Raw genomic sequence first — 26,232 nt, forward strand, 5'->3', positions numbered from 1 at the left:
ACTTTGAAATCTGTTATTTCGGACGACTGAAAGTTAAGTCGTCTACTATTGTTTGGTTAAAAAAAACTCCAAAAAAGCTAGACGACTTACATTTCAGTCGTCAGAGGTTAGTTTTGCATTTGACTGAATTATTTCAGAAGTTTGACTTTTTGGACGACTTACATTTCAGTCGTCTAGTGAAAATTAAAATAATAATATTTTTTAAAAAGTAGACGACTTACAGTTAAGTCGTCATAGGTTAGTTTTGCAATTGAAAAAAAAAACTTCAAGATTTAATTATATACAGACGACTTATAATTCAGTCGTCCACGAGACGACTGAAATGTAAGTCGTCCAAGATTTACGAGGTTTGACCAGAATCTCGAAAAAAAGTCCTAGACGACTTACAATTAAGTCGTCTGGTGGACGACTGAATTATAAGTCGTCTGTGTATAATTAAATCTTGAAGTTTTTTTTTTCAATTGCAAAACTAACCTATGACTACTTAATTGTAAGTCATTTACTTTAAAAAAAATATTATTATTTTAATTTTCGCCAGACGACTGAAATGTAAGTCGTCTGGGGAAGTCAAACTTCTGAAATTATCCAGTCAAATGCAAAACTAACCTATGACGACTGAAATGTAAGTCGTCTAGGTTCTTTGGAATTTTTTTTGAAACCAAACAATAGTAGACGACTTAACTTTCAGTCGTCTCAGGTTACAGATTTCAAAGTCAATTGCAAAAATAACCTCTGCGTTGACCAGACGACTTCCAGGTAAGTCGTCTACAGCCAGACGACTGAAAGGTAAGTCGTCTACAGCGAGACGACTTCCCAAGTAAGTCGTCTGACGAACAGATCTGGAAAAAAACTCGATGTCATACCTTAAATTGGTGAGATAAGTTCCTTAGCATACATAAGGCTTCTCCAAGCACACAGAATCACAAACGAAAGTCACCCACCCATAATCGTTAGCTTCTATGACTTTATGAACCATAAAAATTTTAGAATCAAAATCTTGGGTTTTTTTAGCTCATTGTGGAGAGAAAGTGAGAGATATGTTGTGTTTAGTTCACAAGAATGGAAAAAGAAGAAGGGTAAATCGATTTTGGGAGCATTAAGAGCTTCAAATTGGTTGTTCATGGTGGTTGTGGTATTGATGACAATGGCAATCTTGTAATTACTTGAAGATGATGAGGGTGAGAGAGTAAAAATGTCATTTTCGAAAATAAAAAATAAAAAAAAATTGATGGCATTTTCGTAAATTATATGAACTTGTGGGGTGAATATGGCAAAACCAATTTTCAAAAAAAAGAGAGGTTAGTTTTGTGTTTGACTTTAAGTTGTAGGTCAATTTTGCAAAAATCCCTAAGTTATAATACATTAATTATGATCTCTATAAATCATTTGTCTAGCTTTATCATTGCCCTAAGGCGAACCCATGCCCTCGGGTGAACCCAAGAAAAACTTCTCCTCTCTCCTATTTTCAATTTATTTAGTAATATATTGTTTAGAAACTTATGAAAAGAGCTTCCCACCAAAAATTCCCTAAAGCATTTAAGAGATATAAAAGCATAACAACTCTATTAGAGCATCATTAATCCTACAAATCCATTTGGAGCTCTTAATAAGTTTTTTAGTAATACTAGAGCTATTTTCCGCGCTACGCGCGGATTACATATTTTAAATTTGCTAAATTCAAAATTTATTTATATGTTGTGTGTAATATATTATTTATAGATAATACTGGAATATTTGTTTTTTCTTTTAAATTTAAATTGAATATTTTAAAATATTTCCAAATTTTAATTTTAAGTTTAGTTTTCCAATTGTGTCATAGATTGTATGTTACTGTAAAATAGGTTTACATTATATGTAACCATAAAATAACACATTCAGAAACTAAAGCTGAAGGGTTTGCTATGTCGATGGTTTGGAGCTCATGTAAACTGAAGTGCTTTTTAGATTATTTCCAAATTCTTGTAATCTTTGTATATATATTCTTTTACGATGATCAATAAATTTAACATTTTATCAAAAAATAACACATTTAATATAATAAATATGATGAAATAAATTGAGTTTATTTTATAATACTTTAATGTAATAATTTTTATTCTTTATTTTTCAAAAAAAAAATGAAGCTTATAAAGTTTTACAAATTTATCAGTGCTTTTGAATTTTGATTATAACATATGATTAACCTCTAAAATTACAAAAGTGTATATAGTTTGCCTATGCTTAGAGAGAGATATATTTAGCTTTTGTATCAAAAGGTTCCATCTTTGTTATCAAACTTCGAATGTTTAGAACATGATAAACTATGTTGTAAGCGAGACCAATACCAAATGATATTGTCGGTACGAAATGAATGGTGCAAGTGTTGAGAAAGTTTAGTTTAATAATATGAATTGTTCAAATGAATCATTTTAGTTTAAGTATATGAATTGTTCAAATGAATCTACTTTACACCACAAAAATCTTCAGTGTTAAAATATATTTTAATATAATTAGGTTCTGATAGGCATAGATGAATATAATTTTAATTTTTTTCGAACCCACAAACGTCTTTTTGTATCTAAGAAACAACGGGAAAATTCCTCAAAAATACACGGACTAATTTTTATTTGCTAATAAAATACACGAACTATTTTGGATCCCCGTTTAATACACAAACTAATTTTTGTTGTCTATTATATACACAAACTTTTGAAATTCGCAGGTTTTACACATTGTTTTAGACGGAGTTAACTACGTTTAACGGAAGTGAACACGACGTTAATGTTTAATTAAACATGTGTCTAATTTATGAAAAAACAATTCCTTAAAAATACATGAACTAATTTTCATTTGTTAATAAAATACACAAACTATTTTGGATCCCCATTTAATACCCGAACTAATTTTTGTTTCCTATTTAATATACAAACTTTTAAAATTTGTAGATTTTACACATCGATTTAAACAAAGTCAACTACATATAACAGAAATGACTTTAGTTTTAACTAAACGTATGGTTAAAAGTGAAAAGCACACTCACCCTCAACCAAAACCTCTCGAATCGATTGATACTTATATTCAAGCTAGCATCAATTCAAGTTTGACACCCTAATCTATTCCAACCTCTTTTACTCATCAAACTCTGTTCCTTTTCTTCTTCTTCGCTTTGATTTCATTTTATATTGCTTCAAAGTGGAGATGATTTCCATGTCATGAAAAATGACGAAGAAAACTAGGTATACCTAGTTTTCTTCGTCATTTTTAAAATTACGTAATTTTAAACGAGTTTCTGATTTTGGAATTAGTTTCCGATTCTTATTTTTTGTCAATCAAAGTTAATTTACACTATGCAAGTGTTATGAAGAAGAAAACTACCAATATAATCTATCAGAAGGATTTTTAAAAGAATTTGCCTTTCGCAGTTTAACCACATGTTTAACTAAACACTAACATCTACTTCACTTTTGTTAAACATAGTTGACATCCACTAAATCATGTTAAACATAGTTGACGTCGTCTAAATCGATGTGTAAAATCTGAAAATTTTAAAAGTTTGTGTATTAAATGAGAAGCAAAAATTAGTCCGTGTATTAAATGGGGATCCAAAATAGTTCGTGTATTTTATTAACAAATGAAAATTAGTTCGTGTATTTATTAACAAATAAAAATTAGTTCGTGTATTTTTAAAGAATTTTCTTTTCATAAATTAAGCACATGTTTAATTAAACACTAACGTCGTCTCCACCTCCGTTAAATATAGATAACGCCGTCTAAAACTATGTGTAAAACCTGTGAATTTTGAAAGTTTGTGTATTTAATAGGCAACGGAAATTAATTCGTGTATTAAACGGGGAGTCAAAATAGTTTGTGTATTTTATTAGCAAATGAAAATTAGTCTGTGTATTTTTAAGGAATTTTCCCAAGAAACAACCATTTGCTTTAATTTCAACTTTTAGAAAACTGCAAAAAAAATATAAAATTGGTAATGTAAAACTTTGTTCAAAACCTCGACATGGAAGCCTGTCAGACAATGGATCTTCCAGGTGTTTGTGAAGACCACCAGCACATTAGATCTTTCTGAATATTATCAATACATAATAGACATGGGTCTTCGGTATTTTGGACATAAAAATATATGAACAGTCCGGATACATATGAAACTTAAACTGGTTTTAGTTTAGTCATTTATAGTTTTCGGTTAACAATACTAATGAAAGGAAGTGGGCCCCATTTAAACAAAGTGGTGAGTTGTAATAAGAATCCTGATGATATTTTCTACTAAAGCCTAGCACATTTGATAACGTAAGTGTTCAACGACTACCATATTATTAGGCGGTTTCTCGTCCTCTCTCTCTATGATAGAATCATAATTTCTAAACTAAACAAAAGGCGAGACGAAAACAGAGTCTTAAGACACTCTCCGTTAAGTAAAGTTACACTCTTTTACACTTTCGTTGCAATATACAAAACATCGTCTTTAGATAAGTTCATTTTCCCATTCTTCCTCCTCCCTCCATCAGATTCTCCTCCTCTCTGTTAAAACATACCTGATACATAAGAGGAAAGAACTGAAAACCAAAAGATGATGAAAGAAAGAAGGCAAACCTTCCTCAAGACAAAAGAGAGGTATAGATATGCAGCGTCCCATTCATCATCTGATAACGTGCCTGAATATAAAATGGTCCCAACCAAATAATTATGTTTCTATAGCAAATTTGGTTAGAATCAAAACACAAAGACTTACTCTGGTCTTGGTTACCATCACCCAAAGCACCAAGCCTTCTCATGAGTTCTACGAACTCTGTTTTTTTCATATACTCATGGACAACCTCGTGTGAGTTCTTCACAAACACTAACTCTAGATCATGGACAACTGCTAAAATATGCCCATGTTTTATTAAGTATGTCCATACATATATACATAAGAATGTATTATAAAAATTTTAAACGATTTATATTAAATGTTTATCTGTATTACAGTCAGCTCCAAAAGAATTGAAATATTAAAACAGTCCCCTCCAAACGAATTGATATCAATAGGTTGAATGATTTCAAGTTTCCTCCTCCATCTTCTACCAGGAATGCATATGCCTTAAGTCCACAACAAACAAAGAATCTATCCCGCCCCAAAGGGACACCCCGGAAAGATAAGAGCTCTTCAGTCCCAGACTTATGACCGTTCCGTAATGTTTGACCTGAGTAACAGGCCCAGTCTTCAAGTCAAATGATGGTTTCGAGCTTTGAGTTTTTACGGGTCCAGTAACTGGTGTAGTGTTCGGCACCGGCAGAGCTGACATGGAGTAGCTTCTAAAATGTCTGAATGAGAAGAGCTGAGATCCTGAGCCAAAAGAGAGTAATGGCTTGTGTGAACTGCTGCTGATACTTGGGGTAGAGCGTATAGGAGGTGGTAAAGAACGGGGTTGCTGATAAATAGTATTATCCCACGGTATCAACCACTTCAAAAGGTTCCATATGGTGGGTTCTTTGGGACAGTCAACGATATAAACTTGTAAAGAGACCTGCACCTTTCCAGATAAATGCATTGTGTGAGAATCAGTATGTTAAAACAACAACTTATAAGAATTACTATCACATACCACTATGTCTCCATTGGGTAAGGCACATCATTTTGCCTTACTTGTAGCTATACCTCCAGAAACATTAGGATCGAATTCTCCTATATCTAAAAAGCACTAACACAAGGTCTCTTTTTCCCGCTTTTCCTCTTTTCATCTAACTTTGTATCTCCCACCAGAGCGGTTTTCTTTGACCAAAGCGGCTCACCAGACTCTGCGATCCTAACAACGAAATGAGATTTCAGAAACCTGGAAAGCAAGTCGTATGTTCTTCTCTTATGATCTTCCATCCTCAAGATCGATTCGCCATCAGATACGTCCTTTTGTGAATCCAAACTCTTTTTACCAGGACTGTCACCGTACTGAGTTGCAAACTGGCCATCATGGCAAACTGACCATCAGGGCTCAATTCTCCATCCCCTGATGGTGTACTCGTCCCATTGTCAGAGAGCTTTCTCTGTACAGTTTTGTCCATCACCTCAACAACTTTAAAAGGGGTGATAATCTCAGCGTCCTCTTTACTCTCAGATAAGCATGCAAGGATCTGAATCTGCTCCCCTGTAAGTAGAAACAAATGCCTCTGATGTTACAACAGTTTGTATCAGTTTTAAATGATGAAACGATCTGAGAGACAGAGCATATACCAGAAAACACAAAGAAGCGATCCAGAGAACGTAATGACTGAATATCAACACTCATACCAGTTATCCGGGATCTCCTCTGTAATAAGAAGACATTACCACCACATTAGACTAAGTAGAGAAGAAGCTTAAAATTCAATACTTTCAAAGTTAGATGTTATACTATATGGAATAGCGATCCATCCTTCTTCCTCAGACACATCTGAGAACCTCTCCATACCAAAGCCACATGTGTTTGGGTTTGACTCTCCATTACCTTCGTCTTCCTCCAAGGCGTGTGATGGTTCCAACTCTCTGGCAGTGTCACGTTATGTTTCTCCGGCAGGACGTGAGGTTTGATGTACTTGTCCAGTGCATGGAGATGTCTGGTGCTTTGGCTCCGGCTTGACAAAAACCACACTAATTTAAAACAAAAGTACAGAAATATTAGTATTTCAATACTTAAAAACAAAACATGTTTCCTACCACTTTCTTCGTCTCACAACGAAAACAATAAAACATTTACTAATAACGAATCAAGACCACACAAGCAGAGACGGGATATTCTTTCACAAACATCTATGTATGAGTTGGAAGTTATTATAGACTTGAAGAGAGAGAGATAGACAGAGGAATGAAAATAAAAAATGATAACTACCAAAAAAAATACCAAAAAGTTTGGTTGGCTCCTTCTAATGGAATTAAAACGTAGATTACCGAGAAATATTAGGCATGAGTCTATAGAGGTATTTAATTATTTAAGATATAGGTTCGAGTCGAACCTTTGCACCGTGAAGAAGCTGCGTTTTTTTTTACTTTAGGAGACTTCCAGAAGCTGAGGAGGCGAGCAACAATGAATTGAGAAGCCCATGCATGTCAGAGAGCCTCAAAAGTTGAGTGGCGGATGGCTTGAGCAGCAGAAGCAGCAGAGGAAGGGCTCTTTGTGTGATGAACTATATATAGGTGAGAACTTCGAAACCCAGGCATATTGATAGGCTGAGTAAAGACCGGGAGATGTATAGATAGAGAGAGATGAACAGTTTATAAATTTAATTTGAGAAGTAGAAAGAATCACGTTTGTGGTTGTGAAGTGAATAGCTTTGATGGATACAGAGAACACATACCGACCCTTCAGATATATCGATTCCAACGTAGAACCCGATCCTTGCCTTGTCCCACTTGATCAAATCACCACCCTGTTAGACACAAACACAGTACATTAGACACAGTATTATGAAACAACAAACAATAAAAATGTTTTTAGGGTATGAGGTGTTTTCGGTTTAAAAACACATGAAGCTTTGATTGTAAAAGGAGGGATACAGAGAGTTTGTTGGAGTTTTAGGTTGCATAAAGGTTGAACGGAAGGTAAGGAAGAGACGGACATGAAGATATAGGCTGAGATTTAGGGACACCGGTTCCACTGCTATGTTTGATGGGCTCGGCGGAGGAGACATAGGGAGAAAGGAAACGACGAAGAGGAAGATCAAAGGAATCGACGACGCTCTTGAAAGGATATTAGGATTTCAATACTTTAGGTTTTAATGGGCCAAACCAACAAAATTATCTGACGGATCAAACGAAATAAAAAGCCCAAACCGAATATTAATTTGGTGGCTTACATGGCAAAAACAAATGATGCTATTGGTAGATTTTTAGAGCTGACGTGGACAGACTATCTGATCAATATATATTCTTTTTAATATTAGTTAGATTTAGTAATTAAGAACTTTAGTTAAGAGATCTTTAAATTTTGTGTTCCAATAAGAGTTTTTTAACTAGGGGTTCTTAAAAAAAATTATGAAACATTGTGATGATAAGAGTGTCAACATAAGTAGATCAAGTAACTTACTTTGAAAGACCAGATATATACCCAGAGACATTCAACATGCCATCTGTAATGTCTACTTTACAAAGAGAGTTTAAAGCTTCGGTCCCTCCATCCAAGAGACACCTCTTCAATTCGCCTTTCGATTCACCAAATACCTCTTCGATTCGACTCTGATGCATGCGAATTTCGGGAACCAGAGAGAGAAAGAGCGACAGAACACCGAAAGAGAGGAAGAACTCGTGATCGGTTTTTTCCCCTTCTCACCACAATCCAATACACAACTACCATGTGTCCTCTAAGGCACGTATTTTCTAGTCCCAGATTACGAACCGTTCCTTGTTTTTTTTTTTCATTTTTATTTTTCATTTTTTTTTTTAATCATTATTCGTCTTAAGAACTTCCTAAGATACAATGACAATCCGCTCCGTGGGAACTACCCGTCCCGTGGGCTCCATGCTCATAGCGCTGCAGCGCACCGATCCTAACCCCTCCATTATAAGTTTTCTCTAACTCCATAATTAGGTTGTTGGTGAGCCTCGAACCCAGGATCTCACCCTTTAACAACATTCCCACATAACAAGATGTCACCAATTGATATGTTATACTACTTAAGGCATTTTCTCGCTACTCTTTTTTGGAACATACATCTAACAATAAACTGATGTAAATACAAAATAATTCAAATAAAATTTAAAATTATCAATAATATAAATTTATTTATTTGAAGTTAGTCATTACAAAAAAAAAAATTGTTAATAACTTTTTATTTTATTTAGAGAAATTATATTTTTTTCTTTTACTATTCGATACCAAGTTATATTTTGTATTCTTTTGGTTTTACTTCATATTAACTAGGACTATTACTAGTATTTTTCTTATACTATTTCATACTTATAAAATATATTTTCTAGTCTTTTAAATTACTTAGAATTAAACAAGATTGGGAATATTTCCCATTTTTATAAACTTTATTAAGTATAGAGTTTCAAAATTTTCTATATGAAATTCACGATAGTTTTATTTTGTGTTTGCAGTTTGTAAAATAATTTTATGTGTGTTTTGTATAATGGTATTTTATATTCTACTTTTGCAGAGAATAAATATTTTACTATTAATAATATTTTTTATTTTATTAGTTTTAAAATCAAAAACCAAAAAATAAAAACCAAAATCTAAAACAACCATTCAAGCTTTTCAAAAAACTAAAATTTACTGCAAAATCAGAACTTAAAAACTAAAGCTAAAATTTAAAAACCAAAAACCAAAATCTAAAAAGTAGAACCTAAAATCTAAAAACTAAGAAAAAGAATCATCACCTAAATAATGCTCCTCGCAAATAAAAACGACCACGTAATTACATCATCCAAAAAATTATACTAAACTACAGTAAAACAATATTCTGCTCTAAAGCGCACTTCGGCTAGTTACCGTAACTCTTACAAGATATAAGGGAAGAACACATCCATTATTTGACCTTTGTTTTATTCTCAAGAACAAGGTTCACAAACATTGCTATGGACATTAAAGCAGATTTAAGTAAGCTTCTAAAAATCAGATAACAATGAGCCTGTCCGAAGATTGTAGCAACTAGACCTCAGTGAAATCAGACATAAAGCAGTCATTACCAAAACCTGAACCAGGGCTTTTTAGTTTTATAGTATCTCAACAACACCACGGCTCACGATTTTCCCTTCGTTGAGATCTTGAAACGCTTTTCCTGCATCTTCAAACTTGTACTTACTTGAAACCGCGTTTGTCAGATTGAAGATCCCTGATTCTGCTAGTTTCACTACTTTTGGAAGATCCTGTCTTGCTCTTCCTCCATAGGACCCTATCACTTTTATCTTTACACAAAAGAGATTCAACGTCATGATCTTATAAGCCATTATAGATATTCTAAGTCATTGTGTCAAAGAAAGCAACCTTCCTGCGAACAAGCCGGTTTATGTCTATTTCTCCAACGGATCCAGCTTTTGAGAGACCAATCATCACAGCTTTCCCACCATCTTTCACACTAAGTGTGCACTGCATGAAAGTTTGAGGCCTTCCCAAGGCTTCAACAGCAACATCAACACCCATCCCACCCGTTATTTCCTGCCAAACAAGTAAAAACAATCAACGGCTTATAAATTACAAGGAACAAGCCTTTAATAAATCATACCCTTATCCTTTCAACAGCATCTTCTTTAGCAGCATTGACAGTATGAGTAGCACCAAGAGTCTTGGCCTTCTCCAATTTATCATCCTGGACATCCACAGCAATTATGTCAGATGCTCCAAAAGCCCTTGCTATCTGCAAACAACTGATGCAACAACCTCAAAGATGGTTAGTTTGTGGTCATACCAAATCAGTAACAAAAGGCAATGACACATGTAAGTAACATACCTGGAGCCGACACCACCAATTCCAATAACAGCAATAGAATCTCCAGGACGGATCTCAGCAGCATGAGCCATAGCACCATACGCTGTGAAAACAGCACACCCAAGAATGGCAGATTCAGTGTAGGGCAGAGACTCTGGTAGAGGAGCTAAACCGTGTGCTGGTGTGACACAGTACTCAGCCATTCCTCCCATACTGTACATATACACCGGTGAATCTGCGGAAAAGCAAGAAATGTAAAACAATCATGCTTCCTACTCCCTAACATGCCACAAAAGCCTGATGAAATTTAACTTTTTATACCATCATGACGCAAAAACAGACGAGTTTCACCGTCATAAAGAGTTCCTTTGGCTCTATTAAAAGCAAAGAAGTCTTCACATAGATCATCATGGCCCTGTATCCGAGTAAGAGTATCAGCTAAAAAACTGAGATTCCAATGAAAGGTCTACACTTTCCACCTCACCTTAGCACAATAAGAACAGGTTCCACATGGCATAATGAACGCTCCAACTACACGAGAACCAATTGGAAATCTGAAACAAAAAAAGGTTGAGACATTCAGGATTTGTAACAAAAAAAAAAAAAGAATATGAATCCAATTAAAATAGTTTGAGAAACCTTTGGATGATCTTGTGATCAGTAAGAGGACCATGTTCAACGACTTCACCAGTGATCTCATGACCAATAACACAAGGACTAGAGAATGGTATCTCTCCTTTCATCACATGTAGATCAGAGTGGCATACTCCACAAGCTGCCCACATACCAAATTGAAGAATAAAAAAATCAAAGCTTTTTTTTCATAAATTATTTCAAAACGAATCAAGACATGATGGTAATATCTACCTTTGGTTTTGATGAGAATCTCATTCACTTTTGGTCGGGGAATGTGAAATTCTTCGATTGTTAGAGGCTGATTTGGCTCGCGATACACAGCTCCCCGCATGTATCCGCCGGAGCTCACGTGATACCCAGCGATGGATGACGGAGACAGCGGCGGAGGGGGTTGACGATCGTCGCCGGAGGCTCCGGTTTGAAGAGATCTAACGGAGGGAGAAGAACCAAGGGAGAGTCTCGATAGTGAAAAGAGGTTCTTAGCGGCGGAGGCGCGGCGGAGAATTGGAGCAAACGCCATGATAAGACGACGGAGGTAAACTGAAGATGTTGATCGGAGTTTTCAGGGCAGTGAAGGAGACACTTGAACGTGGTAAGAGATTTTGTTAACACTCTTGAGTTTTGACTGATAGACCACGCGCTCATTTACAAGCTTTTAATATACAGCCTGCGTGGGTGTTACTCACGCGTCGATTGTGCGTGTGTGGGGTTAATTTATGCCCACTAAACATGGGCCCACCTCCAGGCGTGTCTGTCTTATCTACGGAACTAAAGATTAGATCAGACGAGAAAAATGGGTTTAATGTAGGCCCAATGAGAGATATGTTCCGAGCTCGCCTAATTAATTTTTGACTATTTACTTGGTTTATGGTTTGCGCGGAACTCTGAAGCAAATTTTTCTGAAGTCATACTAGCCCAAGCGTTTTGGGCTTCATCCAGCTTTGTCTGCTATGTCATGGGCCTTTTTGGGCTCTTGTGCATTGCTTCGAGTTTTCAAATAGTTGTTACTGCAACGTTTCTCATATTAGTTGGGTTGTGATCAACTTTGAATCTCTCAACTGTGCCCTCTTGTACATTGTTGTGTTACACCCGAGAAGAAACAGACTCAAACATGTGAAAACTGTAATTACTATAAACTAAAATGGCTGGAAGCTAGAAGAAGAAGAAGATCAAAAGTAATCTTTTATTAAGATGACTTATCAATTTTGCTTAAAAGAAAATATATCTATTTGGCTCTAAGACCAGGAACATTTTTGAGACCCATCTTACCAAGAATAAGTTTAGGGATAGCCGGAGGATTGTCAAGTCCCATACTACGACTAAACTCGTTAGCCAACTCCACCAGCCTCTCTTTGTCTCTTCCAATCATCTTCTGTGAGTTGTAGTACCCCAACCAAGCGTGGTACGCCGCCTCCTTGTTCCTCATCTCTACATGGCATAGCGCCTTTTGCACCTGTTACATTCCATTTTCAACCAACTTAATTCCCCATTCTAAATTTAATCTCCTTGAAGCAACGCCAAGATCAGTGAAATAGGATAAAGGCTTAACCTTTTTTACGGTTTCTGGGTCTGTTGAGGGTAGAGAAGACTTAGTGATGGGTAAGTCTTTAAGGGATGATAGGAAGTATTCCTCCCATGGTGCCAACAACAATATGCCTTCTCCTTCCTTCCCTTTTCGACCTGTTCTACCGAGTCTGTGTATATATTGTTCTCTGTCTTTTGGCAATCCCACCTGTACACATGTATACACTTTCTGTAAAACCGGAGGAAAAAAGGTTTCTAAGTAAGAGTTCTATTACTATTGTATGGTTTAATTTACCTGTAAAACAAGAGTCACATCAGGGTAATCAACTCCACGAGCTGATACATCGGATGTTACAAGAATCAAACCTTTGGATTTGCGGAACTCATTAGAAACCCTTGTCCTGTAACTCTGCGGTTTCCTAGAATGGATCTCTCTCACGTTTAAGTTTAGCTCACCAAGTAGATCAGCCACTAGTTTTGTAACCATAGCAGTTGTACAGAAGACAATGACCTTCAGGAACCAACCACAGAGTTAGCCAGAAAGAGAAAAACATAAGTCATGTGGTATTAATACTGGTGCTGAAGAAGATTTGTGTACCTTGTAATCTACGTTATCCGCAATGTGTGCTCGAAGAAGTGTGTACAGAAGAGAGAAATGCTTGTCCAGTGAAGCAATCATGTGCGTTTGTCTGACCTGTTGATGTGTCTCTCCAGTGCCTTCGTGAACACAGTTGATAAACTCGTGATCCCGCCTCAGAGCAACAAGGCACATTTGGCGAACCTTTACACCGTTAAAACTCAAGTCAAAACCCAAGACATAAACCAAAACAAATATGCAAGAAAATGAGCCAGACCTCTTCAGGTACTGTGGCAGAGAATAGAAACGTTTGTCTCTCCTTAGGAACTGCGGAAAGTATCCTCTCAATGTCCTTGCGGAAACCCATGTCCAGAAGATGATCAGCTTCATCAAGCACAAGAACTTTCACACCCTTTAGCCTTGTTTCAAATCCTGGAGTGTTCTCAATATGGTCTTTGAGCCTTCCAGGAGTAGCAACTAATATCTGAACATTTCAAATAACATTTTTCATTTTAAAGGCCCAAATATTGAAGCATACGCACAAATGTTGCAAACAATACTAACCTGGCAAGGATTTGTTTGCATACGCTTTTGCTCTAAACCAAGCCTTGTGCCTCCAATCACAACTTGAACACCAATAGTTGGATGGTGCTTCAGCAAGGTGTTCGCTTCTGTAGCAGCTTGGTTGGCAAGTTCTCTAGTTGGGCATATCACAAGTGCAAGGATCGGAGGTCGCTTATTATCCGGGCTTGTCGGTGGAGATTTGACAACTACTTCGATTGATGGAAGCTTAAAAAATGAAACATCAACAATAAGCACAAATGTCCAACACGTTATCAAATGGCCTACTTAATATACTTGTGTTAAGTCTCACCAAAAACGCTACAGTTTTCCCAGTTCCTGTTTTGGCCTTAGCTAGAACATCTTTACCTGAAAACAAACAATGCCCAAGAAACCAATGAGTTAAAGAAAAAAACTATAAAGGCTACAATATAATCATACCTTTGAGAATGATAGGGAGAGTAGCTTCCTGCACAACAGTCATTGTCTCGTATCCCGCATCGTTAAGTGCTTTCAGCGATAAGGGAGACAAAGGATACTGATCGAATCTGTTAACAAGTGGTCAGAGTAAGTCAGAGTACTCTCAGCTTATTCCATCAGAAGCACAGAAGAAACAACAACGTACCTCGTCTTGGTCAAATAAGAATCGGAGCTTTTAACATCATTCCTTGCTTCTACACCCTTCTGCTTATCAAACCCAAAAGCAGAAGCAGCTTTCTTCTTAAGAAACTCGTGATCTTCATCTTCTTCCTCATCCTCCTCACTAAGCAAATACCCAATCCCTCCCATTACTAAACTCTTAACATCCTCGTCACTACTCTCTCCATCTAGAACATCTCCCCGCCGCTGCTTCCTTAAACCCTTGTGTCCTTCTCTATCTCTACCTAAACTTCTCTCCTTCCTCCCACGAAAAGAGGATTGACTACTCCGAAAGTTCGATCCTTTATCTCTGTCACTAAACCGATTCTCCCTAAAGGAGTCAACTTTGTTGCGAGTCCCTCTAAATTCTTGGTTTCTCCCCCTGCTACGATCCACGTCATCATCATCATCATCGCTCGTGAGATGGACACGCAATGAACCAGGTCTCAGATCGGTTACCCAGTTGCTGAGCTCTTCCTCGTCTTCGATCAAGCTCCTTGACGCGCGGGTTTCGCCTCCGTTGGGACGAGTGGAGAAGTTGATGTGAGACCCGATTGGGAAGTGATTCAACGAGAATATCCGGGAGAGCAAAGGGGAGGAGCTAGAAGTGTTATAATGATAAGCTCGAGAACCAGAACTGAAGGAAGCGAGATTATTAGTAGTGCGCGGGAGAGGATGGGTTATGAATTGTATTCGGCGAGGGAACTTCAAAGGCATAGCTTTTAGCTCTGTGTTAAAACGGAGTTCGCGTCTCCGGTGGCCGGGAAATGAAAGGGTTCAGTCAAGTGGGGGAGGGTTTCATGATTTCATCTAAAGGCTTTACAGAGAAGGACATCGAAACGGCTACGTTTTATGATATATGCTGAAACGATAAAACGGCACGTCGTTTTTAACGCTTAGAATTATTGGAGCTAAATATCATTTAGTAGTGTGTTATGATGATTGATGAATGTTCGAATTTTCAAGTTGTTTTAAGGGCAAATCTCCAAAATAGCACTTTTCTAAGTTTATATCACAAAATAGTCTTCAAAAACTAAAATGACCAAAATAGCATTTTTTATTTTAAAAATTTGAAGTTTTTTTAATTTTTTTAAATTAGAAATCATTTTCCCAAAACCCCACTCCTCAACTCTAAACAAAAAGGTATAGGATTAGTTAACCCAAGGGTAAAAATAAATAATTTATAAAATATTTAAGTGTTATTTTGGTCATTTTTATTCTTAAGTGCTATATTTGTGATAAAAACTTTTTTAGTGCTATCGTAGTCATTTTCTTTTGTTTTAACTACTGTATATATTTTATTTATTCATAATTCTATGTTTTAGCTAAGTAACACGCTAAATTCACCTAATGTTCATTCTTTCGACGGCAACTTTTGTAATCATTTTTTTCTCAAAAAACTTTTGTAATCATTTAAAACTTCAATAATAGGGTGTATTTGTTACTCAATCTCGATTTCCTCATTTATTTTGCTCACAATTTATTGGTAGATTATGTGGACATGTAACATGTGTTATGATATAAGATAGTAATGCTGTTTGTTGGCTACGTAGAAAATGGTAGAGCTAAGTATATTACACATGTATATTTTTGTAATAAATTATTGTAAGAATAGTAAGAAAATAAATGATTTAATTGGTAGAGCTTAACTTCTAAGAATCCAAAAAAGAAAATAAATTACAAACTAATGATAACAAAAGAAAATAAATTATGAGCTCATTACAAAGTGGACACTTGGAACTTGTCTGTCTGATTAATTTGTTAAAGGTCAAATCCATTTTTCTAATTTTCAGTAAAGTCAGCCTGGTAGTTAAGAGTTTTAAATGTTAGTTAACTACCTTTTGAATTTCTTTGGAGAGTTATTTTGTCCGAAACTTTAAATTAGAAACATATTGTGAAATGTATTCTACGTGGGGATAAATATTTAGAAAAATAAGATAAGGGACAGATATTAAATACCAGTGAAATCAAGGGACGTTTCTGAAAAAGAAAGTATTCCCCCGAGATTTTCTCGGGTGTCCTAATTAAAAGGGATAGGACACGTGGTGGTCAACCAGGCTGTCAGTTGTTAGTTAAAGCTGACAAGCGCGTGACTGTAATATTATTATCTCTCTTCCCCGCGCCAACAACACTTTACCAAGAGAACAGCTTTCTCTCTCATGGCGGTGTCTGCTTCTTCAGCCTTTGATTGTTTCTTTTCTTTTCTTTTTTTATTTATTTAGTTTTAAAATAATAATAATAATAATCTACTATCCTAACTAAAAACCATCAGTACAAGAAGAGGGCGCAAAGGCTTCGTCTTTCATCTTCGTTACGTCTCTCTGTAATGCTCAAGCTGATTAGGGTTTATCAGGTAAGGCTTTTCACTCTTATCGTCATCCAATCAAACCACTTGATTGATTGATTGTTTGTTTGTTGAGATCTATTTTTGGGTCAGAATGTTCCTCGACAGCTTGATATTTTTTTTTGTATTTGGACAAGTTATCAGTTTTGTCTTGTTCTGTCCTCTTCGTGATCAGATTTGTGTCTGTTTCTAGGATTTGGGTTTTGCCAAGCTTTACCACATGTGTTCCTTGTCGAGATAACATGATCCAAATATCTGATCTTGAAGTCTGCTATGTTTATCAAGCTGAGGATCTTTAGTTGCTGATTGTTTGTGGCTTGAACAGATAAATTAAGAAATGGCTTCGGAGCTTGTAAGTTCTGCAACCAGCGAGAAGCTTACTGATGTGGATTGGGGCAAAAACATTGAGATCTGTGAACTTGCTGCTCGAGATGAAAGGTATCTCTAATCTTCTTATATAACTGTGACAGTAGTGCATAGACCACAATCTTAACAAAACTCTTCATTGTTGTTTTGATGTTTAATCACCCTCAAGGATTTTATATGATAACCATAAGTAGGCACATAACTTTGGTGTCGTCTTAGCATTTTCGACCTGTTCATGAGTTCTTCTTATATTGTAAATAGGCAAGCAAAAGATGTTATCAAAGCTATCAAAAAACGCCTGGGGAGCAAGAACCCAAACACTCAATTATATACTGTCCAGGTAAGGTTCCTGGTCTTAATCTATGTCTTTGCCATAGGAGAATAGCATACCTTTGAACGTTTTGATAATGGAGACTTTTGTTTTGATAATAATTGCAGTTGCTGGAAATGTTGATGAATAATATTGGAGAGAATATTCACAAGCAGGTTATAGACACAGGTGTACTCCCTACACTTGTCAAGATAGTAAAGAAAAAAGTATGTTCCATCTCTGTTTCTGGATGTTACTTCTCTACAAAATTTGAGAGTTAAGCTGCTTAATTTTAGTTTGTGTTTTTCGAACACTCATTTTAGTCGGATTTGCCTGTAAGAGAGAGGATATTTCTTCTTCTTAATGCAACTCAAACCTCTCTTGGTGGCGCTTCAGGGAAGTTCCCCCAGTATTATACAGCATACAATGATTTAGTGGTAAGTTTGAAACAAAAGAACATCCCATTTCCGTGAATCTGTCTTCCAAGACTGAGAGCTTTTCTGTTTTGTCATCTTCTGTTACATTCAGCAAGCAGGAGTTCAATTTCCTCAAAGACCTAGTTCCACTCCACCACCAGCTGTGGTCACTGCACAGGCGGTTCCAAGAAATACGCTCAATGAACAACTTGCATCTGCTAGAAACGAGGGGACTGCTCCTCCTACTCAGCAACGAGAATCTCCAACTCCTTCTAGGTATCTTCTTCTCCACATGTCAGTAACCTAAAATTTTCCTTTAAATTTTAAGAGGCCTTAAAATCTATTTTTTTATCTCTTTGATTGTAGCGTCTTACAAAAAGCTAGTGCTGCATTAGAAGTTTTGAAGGAAGTTCTTGACGCAGTTGATTCTCAAAATCCTGAGGTATATATTATACCTCCATGACTTTATATTGTTAACTCCACTAAACACATTCTTTGGTTCTCTTGTTGATCTCTTAGCCTGAGTGATAACTTTAGTTCGATCCACTTTTGACCATTTAGGGAGCAAAAGATGAGTTTACTCTTGATCTTGTGGAGCAATGCTCATTTCAGAAAGAGCGTGTAATGCACCTCGTCATGACATCTAGGCAAGTTTCCGTCTCTAGATGACATTTTAAAAAGCGTTTTCTTTCTCAAGTGGAGCGGCTTGTTTGTGCAGGGATGAAAGAGCAGTTTCTCAAGCAATCGAATTGAATGAACAACTTCAGAGAATTCTTAATAGACATGAAGATCTACTGTCTGGTAGAGTCACAGGGTCAGGCAGGTCTGCTGCATCCAATGGTTATCATTCCAATCTCGAACCTAATCGTCCTACCTCAAACGGTTCTAATGCAAACACCAAATCGAGCAGCTCTATCTCTAATCCAAACCATCTTAATCTTGAAGACGAGGATGAGGAAGAGGAGCCTGAGCAGTTATTCAGAAGGTATGTCTCCTAAGGTTCTTGGAATCTAAAAATGTTATTCGTGATGCTACGTCCAAAGATCCATGTGAATGTTTGTTTGCAGATTGCGAAAAGGGAAAGCTAGAGCAATGCCTGAGGATGAAGAAAAGCCATCACCTCCACAAGCCTTACTTGGATCAGCAATCCATAGCGAAAAGCTCAACCGTCCACTCATTCGTCCTTTACCATCAGAGGAGTCATCACGCGGTGGTGATAGCCATAGCCATTCGCAATCCCCGCCTGTTGTGATTCCGCCACCACCTTCAAAACACGTTGAGAGGGAAAAGTTCTTCAAGGAGAAGAAAGTTGATGGTGCCTCGGGTTTGCCAGGTCATATGAGAGGTCTTTCTTTGCATAGCCGCGATGGCAGCAGCTCACGCAGTGGAAGTGTTGACTTCAGTGACTGAAACACACCCAAAACTTCTGTCTCATCCTAAATATATATGTATTCTTTTACTCCTGCTCTCTTTAGGCTTTGTTGTTTTGTGTGTTGCTGTTGCTCTGTATCTCTAGTGTTGTGAAATTAGAATATAGGCCCCATGAGATCTGATTATGTAATACGAGTAAAGGTACTTTACTTTCACTTTGTTGAAACATGAGCTATGCTATTCTACAGAGGTGTGTTGTTCCTGTTTGTGTAATGAAAATGAATGTGAAAATTCCATGGTTCTAAAAATCAGTCTAGGCAGGATAGGATTTCTTAAAAATCTGATTTGTATCATTCAAATCAATTTAAACTGATTTAAATCAATTAAAAAAAATCAAATTAATTTAAATTGATCAAAATTAGTCTAAATCTGTTAAATAAAAAAATAATGTTAGTATAATTTTACAAATTTATCTAATTTCTTTTGTTTTGTATATCTAATCTTGGTAATTCATCAAAATAATTTTATAACTAAACTCAAAAACTAAAATATCTTGTATAAATATAAAATAAATTAATAATTGTTGATGCCAAAACTTTCCAAATAATATGCATAATCACTAATTCTTTATAAGTCGCCTAGCTACCGCCTAACTATTTTGTTGAACATTGGAAAATGCTATGTTTATGCCATACGAGAAATGGGTGATTTTGATTCAAATTGCTTATAGATTAAAGAGATGTTCAAATTCACGTAAACAGAAATATAATATAAGAGATTGAATATATTAAACAGCAGAGTGAGTTCTTGTTTTCTTTTAAGCTTTAGAAGACTCTTGGCTCTTATGTGCCTCTTTGACATGCTTCTCATATTCATCTTCTTCTTCCTCCTCTTCCTCTTCATCTTCTTCTTCCTCCTCGTCTTCATCAACCTCCTCCTCCACGTCTTCGTCATCTTCATCAAAGCCCTTGACCGCACTAGAAGAAGGAGCTGGATTCCTTGCTTCTCCAACGATCTTCATAATGTCCTCAACGCTTTGAAGAGAGAAGCTTGGGTTGTCTCTCTTGTAGTACGCTGCTTGAGCAGAATCCGTAAGCTCCTTAGGCAAGTTCTTCAAGAACCACGGGTGCTTCTTGATCTCTTTAAGTGTGATCCTCTGCATATATTTATAGTGACATTTCATCAAATAGTAAAAAAAAAACTAAAAAAAAGGGTTCTAACTCAGAGAAAACGAGAAAGTACCTTAGCTGGATTAGTGACAAAGATGCGAGAGAGAAGGTGTTTGCACTCCTGAGATATGTGAACGTAGTCCGGGATCTTGTACTGGACAGCCATTATACGCTGCAGAACATTTTCACAAACACCATAAGAACTGAGGTGAAAGAAACGTAGCTATTGAAAAGGTTCCTGGAGTTGGTTAATACTTGGATTGTTTTCCTGAAGTTTCTTGGATCATCAGGGTCTTCAAATGGATAACCTCCAACCAGCATCACATAAAGAGTCACACCACAAGACCAAACATCCGCATTCTGCATAACACCAGTCACCAAACCGTTACATTAACAAGTGAAAAATTAAGATGAGAACCACTGAGGAGTCATTAGTGATGTTACCTTTCCATCATATTCTCTTCTAGAGAGAACTTCAGGTGCAATGTAAGCTGGAGTTCCAACAGTTGATTTAGGTCTAGAGTGAAGCAGAGATGACTACACAAAACATAGGACCTTATTAGATAGGAAGACAAATCTTGAAGACTAATATAAAGAAAAAAAGAGACTAATGAATGTCACCTTGGAGTAACCAAAGTCACAGATTTTCAACAGTGGTGCAGGACTTCCATCGAGCAGAGTGTTCTCAAGCTTCAGATCTCTATGACATATTTGCTGCATAAAAAAAACAATCATGCAAACTAAAACCCAAAAAAAAAATCTCTCCTTGAGCTTCATAAGATTATGTAAATACCAGGGAGTGACAGTAATCCACTCCACAAATCAGCTGCTGAAAGAAGTATCTAGCCTGTGAAAACATAAAGATTCTTTAAACATAAACAAACCAAGAAGAGATCCCAACTTAGGATATTAAGGAGAAAGGTCTCACCTCAGCTTCACTGAATCTACCAGCATTACAGATTCGTTCAAAGAGCTCTCCTCCAGAAGCATACTCCATTACAATAGCAAGATGAGTTGGAGTCAGAACCACCTCCTTGAATCGGATGATATTAGGATGCCTAAGTGATCTGTGATTAATAATCTCTCTCGCCACATTCTCATCAATCTACAAACCACATCATCATTTGATTCAAAGGTTTCATTTTATAACACAAAGAGAGGAGAAAGATCAAACCTTGCGACCTCTCTCGATGTACTTCATGGCAACAAGCTCCTTAGTCTCTTTATGCCTAAGGAGACGAGCCACACCGAAGTTCCCAGCTCCCAAGTCCTTGACAACTTCATACTTGTCCATCTCTTTTTACTTCCTCCTCAAGATCAAAGTTTAAGTCTTTTGAATGTGTCACACACACACTTACTTGGATAGTTGGATGATTGAAGAAACTCGTCACATCTTATAAAGGGCAGCGACGTTCGTGGGGATCTGAGATTGCCTCCCACATGCAACACTCATTTTAGTGTATGTATATGTGTATGTATCGATTATGGAGGAGTAAACGGAGGAGATGGGCAATAGGACTGTGCCACGTGAAGAGGTCTTCGCTCGATTTCCGATGAACACCTTCCATCCAACGGTCACTAATTTTTTCCTATTTAATTAAACTGTTAATACTATAAAAATTACTCTTCCTTCTTTATTAATCCATCACTTACCTTACTCCTTAGATCATGCAAAATAGAATTTAGGGAGAGCATCACTAATCACTATGCTAAATATTCCAATTTGATTATATTATGCTCATAATAGTGATATTAATTTTAAATGATTGTAAATGGTATTTATAATAATACTGTAGTGATTTTATCTTTTTGATGTCTTCTTGTGTTTGTACGCGGCATGGTCGAGGTCGGTTAAATAGAGACAAACCACATTGAACGTTTCGATTAGTTATAAATTAATTCAGTATGCATGTGTATCAGTAGTTGTCAACCGACCATAAGGTCCATAACTAACTCGCTAAGTTACTAATTATATATAAGTAAACTAAATTACATTTGGAGCTTCTAAGCCGGCCCATCACGTGACACACTTGTTCATTCATAACCATTCTTCATGTTCTAATAAATAGCAATGGGTTCAATTGTCAAAACTATATAATATACATGTCATATAATTTAAGGTTTTGATGAGAAAATGTATGAACCCATAACTTAAGAGATACATCTCATTTGAAGTTGTTTTCCGTTACAGGGCCAAGCTGTTGCCAACCACGTGGTGTGGTGTTTGCTACTCATACATAAAGTCAAAATAATGGTCAATAATTTACTTGTGGATAATATTGTTTTGTATTCTTCCTTTTTAATTTTTAAAAAATCTTAAATTAGTAAGTGCTTTCATGTGTGGAAACGCAAAGGGTTAAACATATCTTCTTTTTTTTCATTTAAATTAAAGTAAGCAACTATGTTTATATATTTAGGAATTAAGTCGTCTTGATCCGTGTATTACTATAGAGTACAGACTAAGCTGTCTAAAAATGGTGAGATCTACTTGTTGCAGCTGGTACACACACATCATTATTTAAAGTATATAGAGTATATTTGATCTTTGCACAAAAAAAAGAGCATATTTGATCCAAAACAAATTTACTAAGTATTAACACAGTAGAGGCCTGAAATTAGGTTTCTTGAATGTATATTCTATGGGCCTTTTTGTAACGTTTCATCTCTTGTCAGTTTAAGGCCCATATATATGTTTAAGCCCTGATATAGTAAAATGAGTATAAATGTGGAGTGTTTGCTACGTAATCTCTCTCCATGATCTTCTTGTGGCGAGGGCTTTTCAAGTGGTCCTCAAACTCACAGACTTTGATCGATTCAAGCTAACATTTGACCAACTTCGAATAAAGATTCTACTGAAATTTCATTGCTGAACTAAGAGAGACAGAGAGAACAATAGTTTCTTAAGAGAAGAAGTGAAGCATCAACATTAGAGCAAAACTGTTCTCAAATGCATTTTTTTTTGTGTCTTCTGTGTCTCACTATTAGTAATCAAACATCTGCTCTTATCTCTATTGTACTCCAAGGAAGAAAAAAAACATCAAGAGGGTGAAGAATGAAAACAAGAGACACACTTAAAAGGTATATATCCTATGCACATAATGAAATATCAAACTTGCAGCTAAGTCATCATCACTCCAAGTCAAGTCCCCAAATCCGGATGGTTTTATCGTCACTCGCTGAGGCCAACATATGAAGATCAGCGGGGTTCCAACTCACACAGTTCACAGCTCCTCCGTGTCCTGGCAGTACACAACAAGGTCCCGTCTCAAAGTCTGTGTGCCATATGTATACCTGCAACAACAACAACATAGACACCATCACTCTCCATCTTAAGGTCCATTACTAATGAGATCTGTTTTTATTACCTGAGTATCCTCACTCCCACTGGCGATGAAATTGTCATCGTAGCCACCAAAGCAAGACCTGATAACAAACCTACTACGCTTGTGGCCACTGAACTTGTAAACCCTCCGTGGTTCGCGTCTGCCATCAATCATCCAGACGTGGATCTCCTGTGTAATGAGATTGACTAGAAGATACTTGTCGTCTCTCGAAAGCGAGAACGAGGTAACCATGCCTTCCACTTGAATCACCGTCTCACCTCTAGTCACTCTATCAAACAGTGAGATCTCATTCTGCTCCCTTCCCACGCTTACAAGCCACTTCCCATCACTCGTCATGGCTACATCATAAATTTTCTGTCCCCTTTGCCCTTGCTCGTGCTCTATCTCAGTCCCATCTAAGTTCCACAAGTAGATCCGCCTGTCTGCCATCGCGCCGATTATACCCGAACCGTCATGAAGCCATCCGCAAGAAATGGAACCAACATCAACTCTTCCATAGGTTTGAAGACATTGTCCTGAACCAACATCCCAGCGCTTGATGACTTCGTTTTCTCCACATGTGATGACTTGTTGATCATCTGGACTCCATAAGACTACTACAACTGGCTTTTCGTGTCCCTCAAGTTTATGCTTCATCGAAAACTCTCCTCCCTCTGCATTGATCTGGAGAAAAAGAAAACACATATAAGTGAATCAATCCTTAGAAGCTAAAAGCAAGTCACAGTTTGGTTTAACATACCTCCCATATAATTGCTGTGTTATCCTTAGAAGAAGAAGCCAAGCATTTGCCATTATTTGAGAATTTCAAGAACCAGACCTCATCTGTATGTCCCACCAATGTCTGAAACATTCACATATAGACAAATTAAACATATTGTGCTATATCATCATTAAAGGTAAGTCAGCAAGAAACAATGTAACACTCACAACTTAAACATATAGACAACTTAACGTATTGAACAAGAAACAATGTAACACTCACAACTCAAACATATAGACAACTTAACGTATTGAACAAGAAACAATGTAACACTCACAACTCAAACATATAGACAACTTAACGTATTGAACAAGAAACAATGTAACACTCACAACTTAAACATATAGCCAACTTAACGTATTGAACAAGCAACAATGTAACACTCACAACTTTAAATCTCTTAGCATAGTGTTATTTACCTGAACAGTCTTGGAAGGAATTTTAGATTTCCAGCAGCAATGATCAAAGCACAGGGACATGTCAGTATCAGGAGCATTATGGTAATCACAGTCCCTCATCTGATGATAAAGTGACTCTTCTAAGAGACGCACCAACCGCCCTTCTGGCACTATAGCTGCAGGAGGAAACAGTTTTCGCACCTTCCTCGTAACCTCAGTGAACCTCTCTTCACCAGAATCTGGAAACACAAATTTGGAGGGAAGCTTTTCAAGGCGCCTCCTTTTAACACCGAGAGGCGTCATCTCTTCCTGTAAAGTGTTGAGTGCATCATCAAGGTTATCATCCTTCAAGAAGTCGAGAAAGATTTGCTCTAGCAGCAAGAATCTCGCAACCTTTTCATCACGCACTTGTAATCCCTCCTCCTCCTGCACTAGTTTAATGCAGCTGTTCCATTCTTTACGCTTTGCTTCGTCGAGAAAGTGCCTGATAGTAGGATCGAGGAGATTAACGCCGGATTGGTTCTGTAAGTCGGTAGCGATGCCGTTGAAACCAAGGGAGATGAGTGCATCTGTCATTATCCTAACGAGCTCGGTCTTTTTGACGAGACCTTTGGAGCCTATCGTACCATCCATCCTGCAGAGAGTCAGAAAAAAAAAAATCAAATCTTGAGCTTTCTTGAATCAACTAAGCACATAGTATACATAAAGAGACGAAGATCATCTCTTGTGACTAACACGGATAGGATAATAACAAACGATCTACGAGAATGGTGATAGCAAAGTAGCGATGAGAAACAATCATACCCTTCACAGTTAAACGATCAATCAAACGTAAAATCAGCAAGAACAAACTAGCCTTGGATCGCAAGAAAACTCAGTTCGTGAAAACGTAAAAAGTGATCTTAGGGTTTTAGGAGGAAAAAGATTCAATCTTACGAAAGAAGATGCAAAACCCTGCAAGTCGGCTTTAGCGATCTTAGACTAGACAAAGAGAGAGAGAGAAGCGAACGAGAGAAAGTGAGAAGAGTACTTATAGGTCGGCACAAGACGACGAAGAAGAAGAAGAAGAATCAGAGAGAAAGATTAACGTCTAATGAGATTTCACTCAGTTTCGTATTTATATTTTCTTTTAGCGCTCTGCTTTTGTGTTTTGAGTCATGTGTAACTCTTCCTGCTTATTTATATTAATTGATGGTTACTATGAAAACTGAATCAAATAATTGGTTAATTATATTTTTGAAATAAATTATTTTTCAAACAAACAATGCTTAGCCTTAGACAAATGGGTGAACTTTGGTTATAATTGATTTAGGTTAAATGTTTACCTTTTTTTTTTCTTGGTAAAATATAAAACTGCATGAAGCAGATTCAACACCAGTTAGAAAATAATACTAATATATGACATTTCCCTTCAAACTTTTCTAATGCAATTTGTATTCGATTTAA

The 26,232-nt window shown here is 36.7% G+C and overlaps 5 protein-coding genes and 1 pseudogene across 7 annotated transcripts; 1 reads left to right on the forward strand and 5 right to left on the reverse strand.

The window, feature by feature from the left end:
* Positions 1-4,897: 4,897 nt before the first annotated feature.
* LOC106453933 lies at positions 4,898-8,573 on the reverse strand (annotated as a pseudogene).
* An 879-nt stretch (positions 8,574-9,452) lies between these two features.
* On the reverse strand, positions 9,453-11,647 carry LOC106347926 (alcohol dehydrogenase). The gene is made up of 8 exons (XM_013787549.3): positions 11,239-11,647; positions 11,011-11,146; positions 10,856-10,925; positions 10,693-10,786; positions 10,393-10,606; positions 10,168-10,309; positions 9,930-10,100; positions 9,453-9,850 (listed from the first exon to the last, which is right to left on the reverse strand). The coding sequence occupies exons 1-8, from the start codon at positions 11,525-11,527 to the stop codon at positions 9,659-9,661; spliced, it is 1,308 nt and encodes a 435-aa protein (XP_013643003.2). The 5' UTR covers positions 11,528-11,647; the 3' UTR covers positions 9,453-9,658.
* Positions 11,648-12,172: 525 nt separating this feature from the next.
* On the reverse strand, positions 12,173-15,168 carry LOC106347927 (DEAD-box ATP-dependent RNA helicase 31-like). The gene is made up of 9 exons (XM_013787550.3): positions 14,295-15,168; positions 14,111-14,217; positions 13,983-14,038; positions 13,673-13,897; positions 13,386-13,592; positions 13,130-13,312; positions 12,827-13,042; positions 12,557-12,739; positions 12,173-12,460 (listed from the first exon to the last, which is right to left on the reverse strand). Exons 1-9 carry the CDS (start codon positions 15,023-15,025, stop codon positions 12,233-12,235), a joined length of 2,136 nt encoding a protein of 711 aa, XP_013643004.2. The 5' UTR covers positions 15,026-15,168; the 3' UTR covers positions 12,173-12,232.
* A 1,238-nt stretch (positions 15,169-16,406) lies between these two features.
* Positions 16,407-19,377, forward strand: LOC106347928 (TOM1-like protein 5). Its single transcript, XM_013787551.3, has 10 exons — positions 16,407-16,661; positions 16,978-17,090; positions 17,280-17,358; positions 17,457-17,555; positions 17,652-17,765; positions 17,857-18,020; positions 18,111-18,186; positions 18,306-18,391; positions 18,463-18,729; positions 18,812-19,377. The coding sequence occupies exons 2-10, from the start codon at positions 16,990-16,992 to the stop codon at positions 19,152-19,154; spliced, it is 1,329 nt and encodes a 442-aa protein (XP_013643005.1). The 5' UTR covers positions 16,407-16,661; positions 16,978-16,989; the 3' UTR covers positions 19,155-19,377.
* Positions 19,378-19,807: 430 nt separating this feature from the next.
* Positions 19,808-21,767, reverse strand: LOC106347932 (serine/threonine-protein kinase SRK2H). Its single transcript, XM_013787554.3, has 8 exons — positions 21,459-21,767; positions 21,213-21,389; positions 21,078-21,131; positions 20,906-20,998; positions 20,729-20,821; positions 20,540-20,644; positions 20,358-20,456; positions 19,808-20,271 (listed from the first exon to the last, which is right to left on the reverse strand). The coding sequence occupies exons 1-8, from the start codon at positions 21,576-21,578 to the stop codon at positions 19,933-19,935; spliced, it is 1,080 nt and encodes a 359-aa protein (XP_013643008.1). The 5' UTR covers positions 21,579-21,767; the 3' UTR covers positions 19,808-19,932.
* A 235-nt stretch (positions 21,768-22,002) lies between these two features.
* LOC106347930 (WD repeat-containing protein 26 homolog) lies at positions 22,003-25,973 on the reverse strand. 3 transcript variants are annotated; one of them, XM_013787553.3, is made up of 6 exons: positions 25,723-25,972; positions 25,180-25,420; positions 24,808-25,095; positions 24,368-24,469; positions 23,650-24,291; positions 22,003-23,575 (listed from the first exon to the last, which is right to left on the reverse strand). In XM_013787553.3, the coding sequence occupies exons 2-6, from the start codon at positions 25,417-25,419 to the stop codon at positions 23,414-23,416; spliced, it is 1,434 nt and encodes a 477-aa protein (XP_013643007.2). In that variant the 5' UTR covers position 25,420; positions 25,723-25,972; the 3' UTR covers positions 22,003-23,413. The 3 variants fall into 3 exon arrangements, with proteins under 3 accessions (XP_013643007.2, XP_048637879.1, XP_048637880.1); XM_048781922.1 differs by having other exon boundaries at positions 24,808-25,420; positions 25,723-25,973; XM_048781923.1 differs by having other exon boundaries at positions 24,808-25,420; positions 25,817-25,963.
* Positions 25,974-26,232: the final 259 nt, after the last annotated feature.

The sequence above is a fragment of the Brassica napus genome, chromosome A6 (assembly GCF_020379485.1).
Source record: "Brassica napus cultivar Da-Ae chromosome A6, Da-Ae, whole genome shotgun sequence".
NCBI classification, from domain to species: Eukaryota; Viridiplantae; Streptophyta; class Magnoliopsida; order Brassicales; family Brassicaceae; genus Brassica; species Brassica napus.

Excerpts from the sequence above, each read along its gene's own strand:
- LOC106347926 (XM_013787549.3), bottom strand. The coding sequence starts at position 11,527 with ATGGCGTTTGCTCCAATTCTCCGCCGCGCCTCCGCCGCTAAGAACCTC. Across the intron at positions 10,926-11,010 it reads GATCACAAGATCATCCAAAG|ATTTCCAATTGGTTCTCGTG; the intron begins GTTTCTCAAACT and ends TTTTTGTTTCAG. Across the intron at positions 10,787-10,855 it reads CCTGTTCTTATTGTGCTAAG|GGCCATGATGATCTATGTGA; the intron begins GTGAGGTGGAAA and ends ACTCGGATACAG.
- LOC106347927 (XM_013787550.3), bottom strand. The coding sequence starts at position 15,025 with ATGCCTTTGAAGTTCCCTCGCCGAATACAATTCATAACCCATCCTCTC. Across the intron at positions 13,898-13,982 it reads GGAAAACTGTAGCGTTTTTG|CTTCCATCAATCGAAGTAGT; the intron begins GTGAGACTTAAC and ends TCATTTTTTAAG. Across the intron at positions 13,313-13,385 it reads CTGCCACAGTACCTGAAGAG|GTTCGCCAAATGTGCCTTGT; the intron begins GTCTGGCTCATT and ends AACGGTGTAAAG.
- LOC106347928 (XM_013787551.3), top strand. The coding sequence starts at position 16,990 with ATGGCTTCGGAGCTTGTAAGTTCTGCAACCAGCGAGAAGCTTACTGAT. Across the intron at positions 17,556-17,651 it reads TCAAGATAGTAAAGAAAAAA|TCGGATTTGCCTGTAAGAGA; the intron begins GTATGTTCCATC and ends CACTCATTTTAG. Across the intron at positions 18,021-18,110 it reads GAATCTCCAACTCCTTCTAG|CGTCTTACAAAAAGCTAGTG; the intron begins GTATCTTCTTCT and ends CTTTGATTGTAG.
- LOC106347932 (XM_013787554.3), bottom strand. The coding sequence starts at position 21,578 with ATGGACAAGTATGAAGTTGTCAAGGACTTGGGAGCTGGGAACTTCGGT. Across the intron at positions 20,645-20,728 it reads GAAGAGAATATGATGGAAAG|AATGCGGATGTTTGGTCTTG; the intron begins GTAACATCACTA and ends GGTGTTATGCAG. Across the intron at positions 20,457-20,539 it reads ACTTCAGGAAAACAATCCAA|CGTATAATGGCTGTCCAGTA; the intron begins GTATTAACCAAC and ends AATGTTCTGCAG.
- LOC106347930 (XM_048781922.1), bottom strand. The coding sequence starts at position 25,419 with ATGGATGGTACGATAGGCTCCAAAGGTCTCGTCAAAAAGACCGAGCTC. Across the intron at positions 24,470-24,807 it reads TTCCTTCCAAGACTGTTCAG|ACATTGGTGGGACATACAGA; the intron begins GTAAATAACACT and ends TGAATGTTTCAG. Across the intron at positions 23,576-23,649 it reads GTGGGAGTGAGGATACTCAG|GTATACATATGGCACACAGA; the intron begins GTAATAAAAACA and ends TTGTTGTTGCAG.